The sequence below is a fragment of the Mytilus edulis genome, chromosome 14 (assembly GCF_963676685.1).
Source record: "Mytilus edulis chromosome 14, xbMytEdul2.2, whole genome shotgun sequence".
NCBI lineage: Eukaryota > Metazoa > Mollusca > Bivalvia > Mytilida > Mytilidae > Mytilus > Mytilus edulis.
The window spans coordinates 11794340-11814957 of record NC_092357.1 but is presented as its reverse complement, the minus strand read 5'-3'; the positions used below and the strand labels follow the sequence as shown (position 1 = coordinate 11814957).

At 30.7% G+C, this 20618-nt stretch overlaps 1 protein-coding gene and 1 long non-coding RNA gene across 2 annotated transcripts; one reads left to right on the top strand and one right to left on the bottom strand.

The window, feature by feature from the left end:
* The first annotated feature begins 6016 nt into the window (after positions 1-6016).
* On the top strand, positions 6017-12397 carry LOC139503120 (uncharacterized). The gene is made up of 5 exons (XM_071292848.1): positions 6017-6091; positions 7037-7096; positions 7970-8047; positions 8990-9049; positions 9605-12397. The coding sequence occupies exon 5, from the start codon at positions 9610-9612 to the stop codon at positions 10213-10215; it is 606 nt and encodes a 201-aa protein (XP_071148949.1). The 5' UTR covers positions 6017-6091; positions 7037-7096; positions 7970-8047; positions 8990-9049; positions 9605-9609; the 3' UTR covers positions 10216-12397.
* LOC139503121 (uncharacterized) lies at positions 8750-12016 on the bottom strand. The gene is made up of 2 exons (XR_011659032.1): positions 11948-12016; positions 8750-9028 (listed from the first exon to the last, which is right to left on the bottom strand). It is a non-coding gene; the product is annotated as an uncharacterized lncRNA (long non-coding RNA).
* Positions 12398-20618: the final 8221 nt, after the last annotated feature.

The window sequence follows — 20618 nt, the reverse complement described above, 5'->3', positions numbered from 1 at the left end:
TTTCATTAGTAAAATATATTTCCAGAACAATAAAAATATTTGCTTTTTGGACTTTTGGAATTCTTGTGTTTTGCTCATAAATAAAGATCATTTTAAGCTACTTGACTGAATATATTTTAAAGCGTGAAAACCGTCTTCACTTATAATTGAAACGTACAAATTTGGAATTTATCAATTTTACATTTTTGTATTTTGCCCTAAAATTATAAATAAAAGATTATATAAAGCTACTGAATAAATATTGTAGTCATCTGCACTATTCATATACATTTGGAGTTGATTAAACTTTGTACTTTTTTTTTAAATAATAAATTTTTCAAAAAAGTTTCAAAGTCGAAATAACTGTTCGATATAATATGCAAAAAACCTAAGCTACATCTTCCGAAACAACCAAACACCGGCGGAAGAAGAACAAAAAAGTAATAATCATAACAAAATCAATTCAATAGATCTTTTCACAGAAAAGTGGAAATATCTTATTAAACTTAGTATAGCTACTAAGAGATTAGATTAATTTGAGATTAATATACAAGTTGCAAACTACAAGTCCCTGAACGTACTTCAACGATATACAACACCCTTACTGCATAATAACAGGCCTTGACATGATAAAAGTCAAAAACGTCAAACTAGAAAAGTACCGTCTGTTTGATACACAACTTAATAATAAATTAATGAAAAATAGGTATGATATATAGAGAATATCATATGGCTTTTTCAATATCGCATCCGTATCAACCCGAGACACCAATATAATCCCAAGAGCTCTGCTCGAGGGATTATATTGGTTGAGGGTTGATACGGTGTGTGCTATTGAAAAAGCCATATCATATACGTATAGATTATAACATGCCCTTTTCTATATTGGCCCTGGTATCATCCCGAGACTCCCATATCGGCCTCGAGGCTTTAGCTCTTGGGATTATATTGGTGTCTCGGGTTGATACGGATGCGATATTGAAAAAGCCATATGATATTCTCTATATATCATACCTATTTTTCATTAATTTATTATTAAGTTGTGTATCAAACAGACGGTACTTTTCTAGTTTGACGTTTTTTACTTTTATCATGTCAAGGCCTGTTATTATGCAGTAATTTTTATCACATGTTTAAGTGCTGCAGAAAAGAGAAAACAAAAAGGTCAATTATAACAATTTAATGATACATAAAAGGTAAAATCTTAAGCAATTTACCACAAACGTTTCGTTAAGGATGCAATGACGTCACGTCATTAGGAACAGGGCACAATATCAATATCTCTTTTTGCCCCGGGCAATTTTGAGGTTATTGCATATGCAAAACCTAAGGTATTCATAACAAATATGTGATAAACTTTATTATATACATATATCTCAAGTAGATGTTTTTTATGTAAAATGACGTCATACAGATAAGGGGGTTTGAAATGACGTCATACAGATTATAGGTTTGACATGACGTCATACAGAATACGGTTTTGATAAAGCCTTTGCAACAGTGACTGCAATCGATGGCGTTACGTAATACAGATAAAAGGTGTGATAAAGCTTTTTCAACCGTGCTGATATTGATATATTTGTAGGATGTTATCAATTACTATTATACTCGACGTCGTTTTGCACTATGTATACTTCGTAGATAATTGAGATGTTCTTTCTGTATTATTTAGAAACTAACGTTCATTGATATTTAATGCATAACAGAGAATCATATTAATATTGTTCTTGCATAAACAGGTATCTAAAAGGTATTCCTTTTGATTGCTCAATGTGTATAATGAAAAGATTCCAGGACTTTCTTCAAAAGAATAATAACTTCGGACATTTCTATGCAAGATGTGATGGCGAAGCAAACCTGTTAATTTATCATAACTTCACCAGCTGCAAAGGTAATATCATCCAGCTAATATTTGGAAATAAATCAAGATAAACATATCGGTGTAGGAGAAAACCAGTTGCATGCAGCATGTGGCAAATTCTTGGCACAGAAACAAGGCAAATGAAACTTAAAAGTATTTTCAGGTATCAAAGTAAAGCTTCCAGTTGCACAAACTATCACATTCAATGAAACAATGTGTTGTACAAAAAAGAAGAAGTGTGTGTGTGGTTTGATTGCCAGTGAAAACAAAGGGATAATGTATAAAGTGTCGTGCGAATGTGATGAATACCTAATAGTTGCAGAGGATTTAATTGTTGAAATGAGCATCTAGTGCAGTAACATTGGTACCGTTAATGTTTTAAAAAGAATAATATGAATTGATTTATACTGTAATTCGTTGTTATACGTTCCAAAATCAGAGATCAAACTATAACAAACATAAAATATACACAATACTGTAATTTGAAGTTCGAGCCCTTTGACTTTCTTTTTCGGATTGTTAGCCATCTCGATACTTATATATTATACGTAAAGCCTTCTCTTAATAATTATTTTATTCTTGATGTAATTTCTAGTTGAATTTATTTTTTTTGTATCGTTTGAAATTTAGTTGTTCTATGTTCATATTGTTGTGTTTAAACTTTAGTTGTTCAATGTTTATTTTTTTTTTGTGTTGAAACTTTAGTTGTTCCTTGTTTTTGTTGTAGTGTTTAAACTTAAGTTGTTCTATACAGATAAAGGAAGATGTGGTGTGTGTGCCTATGAGACAACTCTCCATCCAAATAACAATTTATAAAAGTAAACCATTATAGGTCAATGTACGACCTTCAACAGGGAGCCTTGGCTCACACCGAACAAAAAGCTATAAGGGGCTCAAAAATTACTAGTGTAAAACCATTCGAACGGGAAAACCAACGGTCTAATCTATATAAAAAAACGAGAAACGAGAAACACGTATAAATTACATAAACAAACGACAATTACTGTACATCAGATTCCTGACTTAGGACAGGTGCAAATGTTAATTTTGTAGTGTTTAAACTTTAGTTGTTCTATGTTCATTTTGTAGTGTTTAAACTTTAGTTGTTCTGTTTATTTTGTAGTGTTTAAACTTAAGTTGTTCTATGTTCATTTTATAGTGTTTAAATTTAAGTTGTTCTATGTTCGTTTTATAGTGTTTAAACTTAAGTTGTTCTCTGTTCATTTTGTAGTGTTTTAACTTAAGTTGTTCTATGTTTATTTCACAACACTTGTATCTTTGTGATCAGTGGTCTGTTTGACATTTATATTTTTTTTTCTCAAGGATTTATTAAGGTCTTTCCTTTTACAAAAGGGAAAGACCTTACTGTATTTCTTCTGTTTATTATTATTAGGTCTTTCCACTTTTCCGTGGAAAGACCTATTGGTTTTCTTCTGATTATTATTTTTTTTTTTCTTCCGCCTAATTTTCTTTCCTTCGCAGTTTTTTTGTTTCGCAAGATGTCGCTTAGATATATGGTATATGATATCGAACAATTAATACGCTTTTGAAACTGACAGCTAGTAACCAAAATCTTATCCATGTAAGAGTTATCTCCCCGAACACTGTTTTTCTTGTTATCGCTTAATCTTCGCAACCGTATAAGAAACCGACAAATTTATTTTACCAAATTGCTCATTATATCCTCAGGATGATTTGATTCATTTTGACCGAAGCTATCCGGAGACTCCATATGAGAGTTATTTCCCCTTTTATATTTGATATAAGTGGTATGCATTTTTAACTGGAAAACCATAAGTGGTAGAGGCCTAGGGTCTTTTGATTTGAGGTCCTTGGTCTAAAAAATTAAAATGAGGTCAAGGTCAAAGGTCAAGGTCATGATTAAAATTTTGATTTTGGCTTGTTATCTCTTATTTTCAGTAATCATACAAGATATCGACAAAATATTTTCACACAATTGTTAGTTACGACATGTCGTAACACATAAATTTTAGTCGAAAGGGTACGTAGACATTTGACGCGAGTTTTCCCCATTTTTATATCTAATATCATACGTATGGTAATATAACTCATTAACAATATAAAGTAGAGGACTAGAGTCTTTTGATTTGAGGTCCTTGGTTTATAACCTTGAAATTGAGCTCAAGGTCATATTCTTATTAAACGTTCTAGATTTTGACCTTTGCTTTTACCTCATATGTACACATGATAAAGCCACGGGACTTTTTGCATTAAGTTGTAAGCAATGTGACCTTAAAAAACACAACCGGAAGTGACCTTTTGTAAACCGGAAGTAGGTATTTTTTGTACTAAATCAAAGTGAAAGTATATAGAACCATATATTTTTGGAATCAGTGTCAAGTAAACTATCAAACAATACCGGAAGTAAACTTTTTAAACCGGAAGTAAAAGATTATCTCCCTTTTCGATATTTTTTTTTATAGAAACCATATATTTTTTGAATAAGCGTTCGATAAGCTGTCATTTGGCGCTAAAAATGACATTTTAAACCAAATTTTAATATTTTAATATAAAAAAGGTCTTAACTGGTGGAAAGACCATCAATGGTTCTCTGAACAATTGGTTTTTAATTATTATTATTCTTTTTCCGCCAAACTTTGACGAAGTTAGCCTCCGTAACCGTAAGACGTGTCGCTTTCATATTCACACTTTGTATTCGTGTCATGAATACCTATCCGGAACTCACCCTGTTAGTCGAAAAATTTTGTCGGTTCGGAGTTATCCCTCCGAAACCAAAAAACCTTGTTATCGTTCCAACACCGTAACCGTAAAAGGTGGAGAGAAAACAAAGGGTGAAATTTGTTCAGGACCAGACCCCGGTTCTTCGTTACATTTGGATCGAAAAGATTCAACGACTCATTGGTAGGGTTATGCCCCTATGAAAATTAACCGGTGTCGGTTGACCACCAAAACTCAGAAACCGTAAGTCGTAGACACCTAGGATCTTCACCATTCATCATCAATTCATGTATCTTTGAAAAATACCTCAAGGTCAAATTTGTATGTTGACCTTGACCTTTGACCTATCACCTTGTTATGGGATAATCTCAGAAACCATAATACTTACAGAAGTTTTGAATAGTGGAAAATGTTTGGGTCATTACGGCGCAACTTTGTTACATTTTGACCGAAGAGATTTGACATTTTTTTAAGGGGCATTATACCTGTTTTAGGTTTTTGGAAAGACAAAATCAGCTTTTACTATATAACCAAAGGTCCTAGACCCATGGGCTCTTCGGCAATGACATTGGGGACTAATGACCTTGACAAAGGTCAAAAGGTCAAAGGTCAAGGTCATATCCCATATAGCGAATTTAGTGTTTTTAACCTTATTTAAAGGTTTTTCAGTGTGTTTTAAAGCTTTTCAATACATTCTACGTCTATTTGAACATGTATTTTACATTACAAAAGGAAAGACCTCTCAATTGTTCAAGAACAATTGACAGTTTAATTTTATATTTCTTTCTTTAAACATTGTTCCTGTAAGGGAAGACAACAGTACCTCTATGCATTACTACTTTGCCTCCACTATGTTTAATAGGAAGTATTACAAATAAATAAGATTGTGTTCAGAAAAAAAAACCAATCTATTACATTACTTCTGAGCTCGGTGTAGTCTGTTTATAATTAAATGTAGGAATATTAAACTATGAGACATAATTTCACTCGCATATGTTTGAAACATACATATGATGTTAATCTAATGACATTGGATTGGCTGTAAAAAGAACATTCATGCTTGGTTTGATATTATTCCCCACACCCTGCCTTCCCACGAAAATCAAATGATCTGTGACTAATGAGTATATTAAAATTTCCAATTTTCTGTATTCAAATATTTTCAAACTTCTTTGTAAATATTTGATTCCTAGTCATATGAAATATTTATCTTTTTCTTCTGTCATCTTTTCTTAACACTAACAATCCAAAAGACATGCTAAGGGAATCATAAACCGTGCAAAAATTGAAATATAGTTTGAAACTGGTATAGTTAACACTTTGCTTTCCGGTAAAGAAAAACAATTGAAGCCTATTGAATATGCTGCTGTCTGCCTGTTGATAAATTATTGTTTCCCAAACATATGCTCTTACTCATTCAATTTCATGATTGATGGATCGTTGCTTTTAAAAAAAAACTCATATTTTTGTCAGGTACACAAACGACAACAGAATCATATCCATTGTCTGTTACTACAGAGTATCCGGCACGTACAACAGAAAGTACAACAGGTATGGTCAGAGTTTATGATTTATTTCGTTGATTGCAATTAAATTGTAATGTTAATTGGTCGTTCTCATCATGGGTCCAGATTGAGAGATTGTTGACACAAATTAGATTTAATAATCAAGATGGAACTGTCTGGATATATAACAACATTCCCTTTATATCCATTTTTGTCTTATTTATCTTTGCAAGATTACCTACAGTCTTAGTCTATATCGTCATGCAATAGTATCACTTTAAAAACCTTAACGTGTTTAGCAATCACACAAGTTTTAGTTTTTGTTTTCTGAAATAAAACACAAATTAAGAAATAAGAATTAGTTCAATTTAATATCATTAAAAGGAATGACTAGCGTATATTTAACCAGATTAGATTGTTTAGACATAAGTTTCCCGTGTCAAAAGTAAGAATCTATTATATCTCTTTTGAACAATATGTTGTGTGTTTATAAATTGTATGTAGTAATATTACACATGCAATAACATAAATGATACCACACACACATAAACAAAACCTAAGCCGATCAAGATTTTTACAAAATTTAATAAATAGAATAGAAATTGATTTGATTTATTTTGTCTCATTATAACGCCATATCTCCATGTTTTGTAATAAAAATCTTTGCCATGTTTGGGTTTTTTTTTGGTAAATTTTTTGATTGCTTGCAATATAATTTTTTGTTCTTCATTTCTTCATCCTTTTTTATTACTCATCATCTATAAAAGCATGATGAGGGAAGTATTTCCCGTTCAAACATTAAAATATTGTTTGAAACTGGTGTTCATGTAGTTAATACTTTAATTTCTTCTTAAAACTTTATCCCTTAAATATGCTATTGTCTGTTTGTTGATGAATTGTTGTTTACCAAAGGTATGTTTTTACTCATTTTATTTCATAATTAATGGGTTATTGCCTTTTAAAAATTCTTTCTTATTTCCATTTTTGTCAGAATCACAAACGGCAACAGTATCCTATCTATCGTCTGTTACTACAACAGAAAGTACAACAGGTAAGGTCAGAGTTTACTATTATTTATTGCATCAGTATGAAGAAACTATCTCATCAAAATTTCTTTGATGTGGAAAGACTTTCAATTGTTCTATGAACAATTGGTTTTTAATTCTTATATGAAGTGCTTTTATTGTAATACTTCGAAAATAACCGTTACTTATGGTCTAAATGTAGTAATGTCCGATCTGTCTCCTTGCTTTTTAATTGCGTTATTGACTTAAGATTTAAAATTAATAGCAAAATGGAACATTTCTGCCTTTTAATTTGAAGAATGATGACAAACGGAAAGAATGAAATATAGACTTGCTGGACGAAATCATATTGAAATAAAATATCCAGATAATCAATCAATGTTTATGATAGTCAATAATAAGAATTATGTTTCGTCTTTGTTTAAATTTTATTAGATACTGAACATGGCCCTCTTGACGCCGTTGATATTATATCGAAAGTAGAAAAGTAAACTATTGATTTCAATCAAATTAGTTTACATCAGTGCCATGATCAGATTGTAATTTTTTTGTAGGTATAATAATATTTACAAACTTCTTTATAAATATTTGAATCCAAGCCATATAAAATATTTATCTTTTTCTTCTGTCATCTTTTTTTAACACTAACAATCCAAAAGACATGCTAAGGGAATCATAAACCGTGCAAAATTGAAATATAGTTTGAAACTGGTATAATTAACACTTTGCTACTTTGCTTTCCGGTAAAGAAAAACAATTGAAGCCTATTGCATTTCTTCTGAATATGCTGTTGTCAGCTTGTAGATAAATTATTGTTTCCCAAATATATGCTCTTACTCATTCAATTTCATGATTGGTGGATTGTTGCTTTTAAAAAAACAAACTCATATTTTTGTCAGGTACACAAAAGACAACAGAATCCTACCCATTGTCTGTTACTACAGAGTATTCAGCACGTACAACAAAAAGTACAACAGGTATGGTCAGAGTTTATGATTTATTTCGTTGATTGCAATTAAATTGTAATGTCGGTTGGTCGTTCTCATCATGGGTCCAGATTGAGAGATTTTTCACACAAATAAGATTTAATAATAAAGATGGAACTGTCTGGATATATAACAACATTCCCTTCATATCCATTTTTTTCTTATTTATCTTTGCAAGAGTACCTACAGTCTTAGTCTATATCGTCATGCAATAGTATCACTTTAAAAAGCTTAAAGTGTTTACCAATCACACAAGTTTTTGTTTTTGTTTTCTTAAATAAAACACAAATTAAGAAATAAAAATTAGTTCAATTTAATATCATTAAAAGGAATGACTAGCGTATATTTAACCAGATTAGATTGTTTAGACATAAGTTTCCCGTGTAAAAAGTAAGAATCCATTATATCTCTTTTGAACAATATGTTGTGTGTTTATAAATTGTATGTAGTAATATTACACATGCAATAACATAAATGATACCACACACACATAAACAAAACCTAAGCCGATCAAGATTTTTACAAAATTTAATAAATAGAATAGAAATTGATTTGATTTATTTTGTCTCATTATAACGCTATATCTCCATGTTTTGTAATAAAATCTTTGCCATGTTTGGGTTTTTTTTGTAAATGTTTTGATTGCTTGCAATATCATTTCTTTTTCTTCATTTCTTCATCCTTTTTTAATACTTACCATCCACAAAAGCATGATGAGGGAAGCATTTTCCGTGCAAACATTAAAATATTGTTTGAAACTGGTGTACATGTAGTTAACACTTTCATTTCTTCTTAAAAATTGATCCCTTAAATATGCTATTGTCTGTTTGTTGATGAATTGTTGTTTCCCAAAGGTATGTTTTTACTCATTTTATTTCATAATTAATTGGTTATTGTCTTTATAGAATTCTATCTTATTTCCATTTTTGTCAGAATCACAAACGGCAACAGTATCCTATCGATCGTCTGTTACTACAACAGAAAGTACAACAGGTAAGGTCAGAGTTTATAATAAAACAAAAAACAAAAATTTACTAATACTTAACGTTAATCAGCATACAGTTTATTTTTACATTATAGTTCTTTGCTGTTTTGGGGTTTATAAATGTTGTTTCATGCATCACTATTTATTGTTCTGAAATTATTCTTATATGAAGTGTTTTTATTGTAATACTTTGAATGTACCAATTACTTTTGTCTAAATCTATTGAAATCCGATCTGTCTCCATGCTTTTTAATTGTTTGATTGACTTAAGATTAAAAATTAATAACAAAATGGAACATTTCTGCTTTTTGATTTGATGAGAAACGGAATGGATGGAATATAGACTTGCTGGACTATATCGACCATATTGAGATATAATATCCATATGATTAATCAATGTTTATGAAAGTCAATTATAAGAATTCTGGGTTTATTTCTTCGTTTAAATTTTATTAGATACTGAATATGGCCCTCTTGACGCCGTTAATATTATATCAAAAGTAGAAAAGTAAACTATTGATTTCAATCAAATTATTTTACATCAGATTGTATTGTTTTTGTAGGTACAATGACTACAGACGTTATCTTTATATCTAGTGGAGGTGGCATTTTATTCTTTCTCAGTGCCGGTATCGCATGCTTTTGCGCTCGTAAAACATATAAAAGAGGAAACAAAACCCGAAATGTTATTACCCACGGTGATAACGTTGCCCGTAGAGCAGACATCAGTCGAAATGTGTCCACAAATAGAGGGAACGATGCACAATATGTGGAAATTGAGGAAATCCAAATGTCAAATATCATTGTATCACCATTAGAACAGAGAAATCTGATTGATGGTGAAATATCTAGTGATTCGTCGGCAGATGGGATTCAGGCGGACGAGGAGAGCAGGAGGACCAATACAAATGTCTATCAATCTCTACACAGAAATATGCATGACGAATCAAGACAGTATTCTAGTCTCACCAGTATACATATTGAACAAAGAAATCTGACAGATGGTGATATATCAAGTGATTCGTCGGCAGATGGGATTCAGACGGACGAGGAGAGCAGGAGTATCAATACAAATGTCTATCAATCATTGCAAAGAAGCAGTCTTAACGAATCGAGACTGTATTCGAGTCTTAAAAGTATTCATCTGGAAGAAATAGTTGATGAACCCATCTGATAATAAAACATTTCTTAAACAAAAACAATAAGAAACGCTATGTTATGGTTTTTTGGAAGTCAGTGTTTTTGATATTGGCATACTTTATTATAAACTGTTTTTTATATTCTCTTTTGAAAGATTTATGTTTGTTTCAGAAAGGTTAACACTTAACGTAGCAACATTGACATTTTTGTAATTGAGGCCTTTACAGGATCCACATATAAACTCTTGACTGATTTTGTTGGTGGGCTTTGACTTTGATCATTCATGATCAAAGTTAACAAATCAAAGAGCTTCTTGTGCATGTCAAGATTTTTATCCTTTGTTAAAATAATAGTAGACACGTACTGGTTATTTTATGAAATATTCTATATGATAATTAGAATTGCTATTATAGTTCCTTTTTAAAGTGTTTATTTTGCATGGCCAGAGTTTATAACAATGTCAATGTACGTGCTCTCCTCTCTTTGGAGTCCTATGATTACGTTTTTGAATTATTCTATGCGGTGTTGTAAAATCTATGATGTAACAAAGTATTATTTGTTGATGTATTTGTATATATTTATTTTTTATAAAAGTTTGTTCAGTTTTCGATGCCGTGTATACTTACATTATATCTATGATCAGATATAAAAACAATATGTACGTAAAATAGAAATGGTCGTTTTTTACTGTTTTTGTAGTTGCAAATGTCTACTCTGTACATTTTCAAATATTTGTTGTTATCCATTTTAGATTTTTTATCAGATGATACAATATATCACACATATATTAAAACTTAATCAGTTTGAAAATTAAATCTTTGATTGTAAACCCTTTAGCTATTGTTTGAATTTTATGAACTGTCGTTGTCAATTATAAAAATGTTATTTCCAGTGATGTCATAGGTTGAACCTATAGATCGGTTGACATTGCTTGTGATGTGTGAAGGGCTAAGTTGGGCTGCTTCGTCACCGATAACATTGAAAGTTACATCATTGTCTGCCAATGTAATGTTTCGATCATATGAAACCTTCTTTCGGTTGCAATTAAGATATTTTATCTGTGGATTCATTCATGATAGGATCTACTAACTGATAATCCTAATGAAGCATGGTACCCTTCCTACTGTTTCTGTCAACTGAGAAATTGCTTACTGAGATGTATTGATAATTTTACTGTAAAATGGTGTTTTTGTATGCAAGAAACTTTATTAGGTGGTGTTAAATTGAAAAAAAATGTATGTGTAATGTTTTGTGTGTAGTAGCATATGTTTACTCTGTACATTTTTAAAAATATCTGTTATGATAATTTGAATGTATTATCTTTGAAATGATTTATGCTAGATTTTACTCTCTGTTATTCTTTAAAATGTATTGCAGGATAACATTTGAAAAAGCCTGTACCAAGTCAGAAATATGGCAGTTGTTGTCCATTGGTTTGATCTGTTTTATCATTTGATTTTGCCATTTGATTAGTGACTTTCCGTTTTGAATTTTCCTCGGAGTTCAGTATTTTTGTGATTTTACTTTTTACTACTGCTTTTGTCAATTCAAATATTGCTGAAATGTCTTCACCATTTTTCTGTCAATAGGAAACCTGTGTTTTGTACGCAAGAAACTTATTAGGTGGTGTTAAATTGAAAACAATTTATGTATGTATACTAAGTTGTTTTGTCGTAGCATATATGTACTATGTACATTTGTTTACTATCTGTAATGATAATTTGACTGAATTATCTTTGATTTGATTTATGATAGATTTTACTCACTTTTATCCTTTATAAAATACTGTAGCCTTACTACTATTTTTGTTAATGGGACACTTCCTGACTGTGATGTGTATATATAGTTACTGTATATAGGATACATGTGTTTTGTAAGCAGGAAACTTAATTGGGTGGTGTGAAATTGAAAACAATGTATTTATACTGTTTTTTTTTTTGTAGAAGCATATGTCTACTTTGTACATTTGTTACTATCTGTAATGCTAATTTGAATGAATTATCTTTGAATTTATTAATGATAGATTTTACTCATTATCATCTATGATGAGTTTATTTGCAACCACTGGGTCGATGCCACTGCTGGTGGAGATTTATTTTCCCGAGGGTATCACAAGCCAAGTAGTCAGCACTTCTATATGATATGTTCATAATTATAAACTAACTGTTAACAAAACTTTGAATTTTTGAAAAACTAAGGCTTTTCTACCTCAGGAATAGATAATAAAATTAACGGTACCAATTTTCTTGCACCAGATGCGCATTTCGACAATACATGTCTCTTCAGTGATGCTCGTGGCCAAAATATTTGAAATCCAAAGCTTATATAAAAGATGAAGAGCTATAATCCATAAGGTTCAAAAAGTATAGCCAAATCCGTGAAAGGAATCAGAGCTTTGCATGAGGGAGATACATTCCTTAATTTAAAATAATTTCTATCATTTTGTAACAGTAAATTCCTTAGCTGTATTTGGCAAAACTTTTAGAAGTTTTTTTGAGACGAAACCCGCATCTGGCGCAATTATAAATCATTTTAATCCTGGTATCTATGATGAGTTTATTATGCTTTGTAAAGTGTTGTAGCTTTACTATTGCTTTTGTCAATGGCAGTCTTGCTGACTGTGATGTGTAGATATTTTTACTGTTTATGACAAACATGTTTTTGTATGCACAATCTTTATTCAGTGGTAATAAATTGAAAACAATGTATTTGAACCGTTGAAATAAAAAGTATGATTCAATTCATGTTTTGAACAGTGATACAAAGTTGTCATTTTAGTTATAAGAGAATTTTATAAAACAATCAGAATTTTACATGGTTAATTTGTATCGATGTAGTTTAGAAAATCCGAGATAAATATTCAGACAATAACTCGCAGGAATACTTACAAGCGACAAAAGGATGAGCAGTTCTCCAAACACTTATAAAACTTAAAAACCTGATCCACACGAACTCAAGAAACAACAGGGTGTGAATTCATGTGCTTTGTGAATGGAATTCGTGTCACAATTTGCTATTTTTTATCTTAAATTTTTCATTTCGATTGCTATATGTACATTTAGATGACTGTTTGTAAATATATGTTTCGTGCTTTATGTATATAGAAATAAAAATTATATAGACGTGTAGTTTTCATTGTTTTTTGACATACAAACATTCGAGAACATGAACATGTGAAGGATTCGCTTTTGGGAAAGAAGAAAGGAGGATTCATATAAAAATCATAAGTTTAATGACAACAAACAATGCAATTGACAAAAGTAAAAACAACAAAGGGAGGAACACAATAACAAAACATCTCAAAAAATACTAAAGACTTAGCAACACGAACCCCATCAAAAATAGGGGAGAACTCAAGTGTTTATACAATTTTAACAATTCCTGCTAAACAAGTGGCACCCGTCTTCTAACTCTTCTATCAACTTTGATGTACCAAACTCCTTTTCCTTTAGTCAGTCCATTCGACGTTTTTATGAGAATTTAGTTTTAAACATTTACCTACCATCATTTAATCGTTAGTACAACATCCTAATATACAGTTATTTATTATGTAACTATGCAATATATCAAAGGATATTTCCCGAGGTATGACGATCAGCTTATTGTTCCATTGTCAGAAGCCAACGGCTGAGGGCAATAGAACAATGAGCTGATCTTCATACCAAGGAAATATATTTTTGATCTGTTTTATTACCTAATACATACTGAGTCAGTTCTATTAAATTCTTAGAAATAAAACTTCTGAAAGCTGAGTATGAAAGTAACAACTGTATTAATTAAAATGTGTAAGGAGCATACATGTACAACAAATACTTAAGAAATTCAATAAAACGGACATGCAATCAGAGTAATTTAAATGACAAGAAATCATTCAAGTCAACATATCAAATATTCTTCAAAATTTAACGGCTATGCCAAGAACGTTTAAAAGACACAACTTGATTGGACAACATGAATACCTTTCAACTAATCAGATTTCAGAATAAGAGGTCATAACAGGTCAGTGCAATAGACTGCACACAGGTGCAATAGAACAAGAATTTCCAGTGCAAAAGACCACGGAACAAAAAATGGTAGAAAAATAGCAAATAATATGGAAATATTAATAAAACAGTAAAATGCTCTTTATTAGGTAATAATATATTTTTAGTATTTTAACGGAAATCTTGGCACAAGATTTATTCGTTTCTATGTATGTAAGTGGTTTTTTTTTTTCTCTTCAGTGTTCCTGTTCTTCGTTGTTTTCCCTTATTGTTGATGTGGTTACCTCGATTTTAGTTCGTTACCCGGATTTATTTTCTCTCGATCAAATTATGACCTTTGAACACCGGAATACTACTACTGTTAACTTTCGTCATACGCGGAAAAAAGAAAAAAAAAATGACTGTTTTGTTTGATATAATTTTGATGAATCATAAATAAATAGTACTACTTCAGTTAAATAATTATACGAACAAACATTATTGGTATTTAAAAATATAGACAAAAAGATAGAAAACTTATATTGTTTAAGAAAGTATATACTAAATAAACTCATCATATAGATTTATATGTGTACTAAGATAAATAACCATTAAAACTATACCAATAGATAAAGCTATTTATATCTGTTCTAGATATCCACCAGGAAATGTTGCTATTAAAGTTTTATAAGTAGACTCACTTGAAGGCTTTTAAGTTGTAATACTACTTTTACAGGATAATCATTATATCAAGATGCAAAGCAATTATGGCTCATATGTGATTTGTAACTATTATAACGTTCATCATTTAAATCAATATACACTACATAAGAAAATGCCTGTGAAATGTCAGGAATATGGTAACGTTATCTATTCGTTTGATGTGTTTCAGCTTTTGATTTAGCTGTTTGATTAGGGGCTTTCCGTATTAAAATTTCCTCGGAATTCCGTATTTTTGTAATTTATTTTTTTTAATTTTGAAGAATTACTGTGGATTCATTATTTTTCGTTGGGTAACAATTTTCATGGGTTTCGTGGTTACAAGCAAATCACTAATTCAAATGTTCAACGAATAACATATTCTCAATAGGTTTTGTATAAAGAGAACTCAAATATCTAAGAAAATGTCAGTTTTCAGCAATCGACGAAAATTGATACCCGCGAAAATAAATGAATCCACAATAGTAGAAACTTTCAAGCAAAGTTTTGATACAGATTAAAATTTTAATTTTAGTTTTTATAATTTTTAAGAAAAGATTACACTTGTAAAAGTTTGTAGGTACAATAAAGTAAAAGTTAAGTTTCTTCAGTATTCAGATATTTCTGAGTTGTCCCGACAACGAGCAAATCCTCCTAAATGATGCAATATTTTCGTGTAAATATGGCAATTTTAGTACCTGTTTCTTTCAGATAGCAAAGATCTCATAAAATAGTTTATATGAAGTTATATGGATCAATTTATGAAAATGAAGATACATAATAAAATCGGTCTAACGATTTACAGAAAGAACCGAAAAGAACCGAAAAGGACCGAAAAAAACCAAAAAGAACCTACGTCCTTTGATTGAGTTAAGCCATTTCAATTGACGTTTTATAGTGTGTCTTTTTATGTTGTGATGTGACACTATTGTTTCAGATAAGTGAGAAGGTTTGGTACCATTAAAACGTTTAAACCCGCTGCAACTGTTTGCAGCTGTCCTATGTCAGGAATCTTATGTTCAGCAGTTGTCGTTTGTTGATATGGTTATAAGTGTTTCTCGTTTCTCGTTTTTTTATATAGATTAGACCGTTGGTTTTCCCGTTTGAATGGTTGTAAACTAGTAATTTTGGGGCCCTTTATATCTTGCTGTTCGGTTTGAGCCAATGCTCCGTCAGTGTTGACCGTACTTAGACCTATAAAGGTTTACTTTTATAAATTGTGACTTGGATGGAGAGTTGTCTCATTTGCACTCATATCACATTCTTATATCTATATATACCCGATATTTTGATTGTGTTAACAATTCTTCGTAATAAAAAAATCAATAAAAAAAATCTTCTTTGCCAAACAATCCCCTTTTTCTATGAAATCAAATTGCAACAATAAATAATCTTGCATTGCACGATGTTTCCCCTTGGCCTATCCTATTATATATTAACTTTGCTGTTGTGATACTTTTTCAGTTTGAAAATTTCATAACTATTATTGCTATATACAGAAAGGATCATCCACCTTTAAGAAGTAATCCTGTCGCAATAAGGTTCAATAATAATAAGAAACTTTTATGGAAAAAATCTTTTCATTTATAGACTTAAATGATTTACAATTTGATATTTCCCTTGTTTAACCAAAACATTTTCTAGTCCACTTCGATAAAAAAAAAATTGATGTCCTTTTCGGTTATTTTTGGTTCTTCTTGGTCCTATTTTGTACTTTTTCGGTTCTTTTCTGTAAGTCGGCGGACCCTAAACAAAATATAGGAAAAAAAATCAAAGAATTGATAGCTTCATAAAACTTTTTTTTTAAACATTATTTTAAGAAGGAAAGAAGAAACAAATAATTTAAATAAAATAATTGAATGTAATAGATAAGTAGATGGATAGATGAATAGATATAGCTGTTCTAAATAGTTCAATGGGGAAATAGTTTAATTTTGGATGCAACGCGTCTTCTGATTGGCTGACGTCGTTTTGTTTATCATCCCTTAGACATAATTTTGTCATGTGACCGTGACGTCATCAACGTTTTTTGCATGATTTACTCGGGTTTAAAATGGAGTTAAGAATTAAATTTATAAGAAATGACTGCAATATTTTTTTCTGCCTTTTCGAAATAACATAAAAACTGTGGTTCACACTTTAAATACTTATTCAGTGTGCATTAAAAATTTTATGTTATTTCTTCATAGACCAAAAAAATATTTGTCATTCCTTAAATGTATCAACATCTGTTTAGGATAAAACTTTTAGAATCTAGTCTATGCTTTTCCAAATACTGACATCAAAAACTGTACTACTGTAAAACTGTCAAAATCAGTTCTAGGTTAGAACAGGGACTTTCTATACTAACGGGACTGGTCGCTTCTAACGATATCTATACAAAAAATTAGACTCATCTCGGCCGTATCTAATGTCACGTGACTTTACGGCAAATCATTTCACATTTACGAAGTATTCTTCATAACTACAAATGATTTATATATGTTCAAGTTAAACAAAGATCGTTTTTATGAAATTTTATACATTTCGTCATTGCAAAATGCTGTTTTTCAGGATTTTCTCGGGATTCTCGAGATTTCTCGGATCGTTTTTATTAAAAATTGATATTTGAGCAATTTAATTTGTTCGTTGAATTTTGGGTAGCCGCCATCTTGTTTGATATGTAAACCCTTTTACACGACTGGGGTGTTCGTCAAAACGATACGTCTAAGTTTAATAATTCCTCATTCTCTCAAAATCTTATATTTTTTGTCATCTTAAATCGCTATTAATTAAATTTTATATATACAACTAATAATAATTATACAACTAGTATCTCAATTGTTTGTAACACAATTGAAAGGTCTTTCCTGTAAAATTCATATTTTCGTAACGTACTTTGTAAGACCTTTCGATTGATATACGACAAGCATACCTTCTGAAACTTTTCGCGTTTTATACTTAATGACCTTACATTTTAGAGATTGGAAATATGATAAATGTAATGTAGACTGGATGATCTTTCATTTGATATGCGACAACACCAGGTTCTAGAAAGTTTGATAATTGCACTAAATAACCCCATCCAACTCATGTTACGAGGACAGGAATTTGATATTTGAAAAGTAAACGATAAGACCTTCATGTGATATACAACAACCTTATCTTAAATGGAAATCTATTTTTTGCATTCAATGACCCCACCCAACCCATTTTTTTGGGGACGTCAATTTGATATTTGAAATGTACGCTTTATGGACTTCCATTTGATATGCGACAACCTAACCATCTGAGAAGTTTGATTTTTCGCACTAAATGACCTCACTCTTCCCACTTGGAAGAAAGGGGGTTTAAAATTTTCATTTTTTAGTAGAGCTCATTAAGACCTTCAATTTGATATATCAAATAACCCCATTCGGCAAAGTGCCAAAAATTATGCAATATCAATTAATATAAAAATAGAACTTATGAAATTTACAAATCCAATGCATAACATGAAAATTTGAAATTATTTTTTTGGGTACATTTTTCATTGAATGTTTTTGGTATTTGGTCAAACATATAACCATGTTAAACTCTTCAACTTCTGAAATATTTTGATTGGTAAGCTGTTGTTGATTCAGAAATACATGCCTCCGCTCGCCTAATTCCAAATTGCAATATCTTTAAAACGACAATAGATATCTGTTAAATGATAAATGATCTGCAGTTAAAGAACATTATTGTAGAAAAATTTGGAACAAGTCCGAAGTTCATGAAGGTCACAATGAATCATTAAATAAACGATGCAATACAACACTTGAGAACCGGAAGTCGTAGAGACATAGAACTACCACCATTGAACTCAACACCACTTAATCTTTCAAATATAAGAGGTCAAGGTCATAGTTCACTTTAAAGGTCAAGGTCAAATTTCATCATGACCTGCCATTGACCTCAAATTGAAGGTTTTAAACTACTGATCATTTTTGCAGTTTATAGTAGGTTGATATCTGTAACCATTAAGAAGATAAACACACAATTATATACTTTTAAGAATCATCCTGTCGTATCTTTTGAACAAACAGACGGACCTTTATGGGCTTATTGTATAGAATGTAGAGCTCGTCGAGAGGAACATTTTATACGCTATATGTATGCAGCAAACTCTTATCGTTTTCGTAATATGTAAGATTGAAATTGCAGCTTAATTTTTTCTCAACTAAGTTTATTGTTGCGTGGTAGCTTTAAACAGGCGGCTGAGTAATCAGTGAAAAACCAAAAGAGATGAGTCCCGTTAGTATAGAAAGTCCCTGGTTAGAACTGCTTTTGTCAGGAACTGCTTTTCAGGTGTAAGTGGAATTGTTCTATGGACAGTTCTACGACAGTTCATCTCACAGTTCCTAAATTATACTGTGCAGGAAATGCTTACCCTTTCGGAGCACCTGATTTCACTCCCGGTTTTAGTGGAGATCGTGTTGTTTCTTATTTATATTTATAACTGTTGATGTAAATGTCCTTTGGTTTTTTTAGTCTTTGTTTACTCCTTGGTTTTGATTTTTATTGTCTTTATGATTAGTTAGATTTAATCACAATTGTATCTATCTTGTTTAAGTACATTATTTAACATATCATTGGCTTTGATTTGGGTTTGATGCAAATTTTTCTTATGAATGTTAAAACTAGATATACACTTCGGACGCAACACAAGTTAAGTGTTATTTTTATTCGAAAATGATATATATTGAGAAAGTATGCCCTTTGACATCTTAAAGTATTGCAAGTAGATACACTTAGTAGGCGTCGACCACTTGATTATTACTTTTAACAACAATTTCTTAAAGAAAAAATAATGTTTCATCATCTTTATTTCTGATTTATAAAAATGCTATCATTAAAAACTTCACGACGTTTGGAGTAAAATTATAATTCATCAGATATGAAGGCATATAATATGATGAGATGGTTTTGACATAAAATGGTAATAGTTACATATATTTTGTATGAAATTGTAGTAGTAGTAGAAGTAGTAACAGTAATAGTTCTGTAAAGCAAAATATTGTCCTGTGAAATATTTCCCCTTAAGACAATATGTTATGACTCGGTATCATGAAATTTTGTCCACATCTACGAAATAATGTCAAGTAAAGGACTAGTTTTCCTGTGAAATACAGTTCATATACATACTATAGTCCATAGATGGATAGTATAAAAAAAAAATCCTGTGAAAGAGAGCTTATCCAAGGTTATATATATTGTGTATATTGAGACTTTATTTCATAGATTGATTTTCTTGAAATTTTGTCTCATGAAAAGGAGATTATAAACATTTAATATTTTGGATAATGCTATCATTAAAGTGTTTTAATTAAATTGTTTTACGGAATGTTCTAGGACAGTTCATCTCACAGCTCCTAAATTTATGGTTCGTTACAATTATCACAATTGTAACTCTCTTGTTCAAGTACATAATTTTGTATATTCTTGACTTTGATTTGTTTTTGGTGCAAATTTTCCTTTTGAATGTAAATACTTGACATGCGTTTCGGACGCAACACAATGTAAGTGTTATATTCATTAGAAAATGATAAATACTGAGAAAGCTAAAATAAAATGTATAATTATCTAAATAAAGTACTTAACTTTGATAACTGTTCCTTTTGTCATCGTTAAGTATTGTAAGTGGATATACTTAGTGGGTGTCGAGCACTTGAGTATTACTTTAAGGTGGTACCTAACACTTGCACTAAAATTAATTGGGCGAGTTTACTTTGATAAAATTTTGACAAAGTATTTACTTTGACCCTTTAACAAAAAT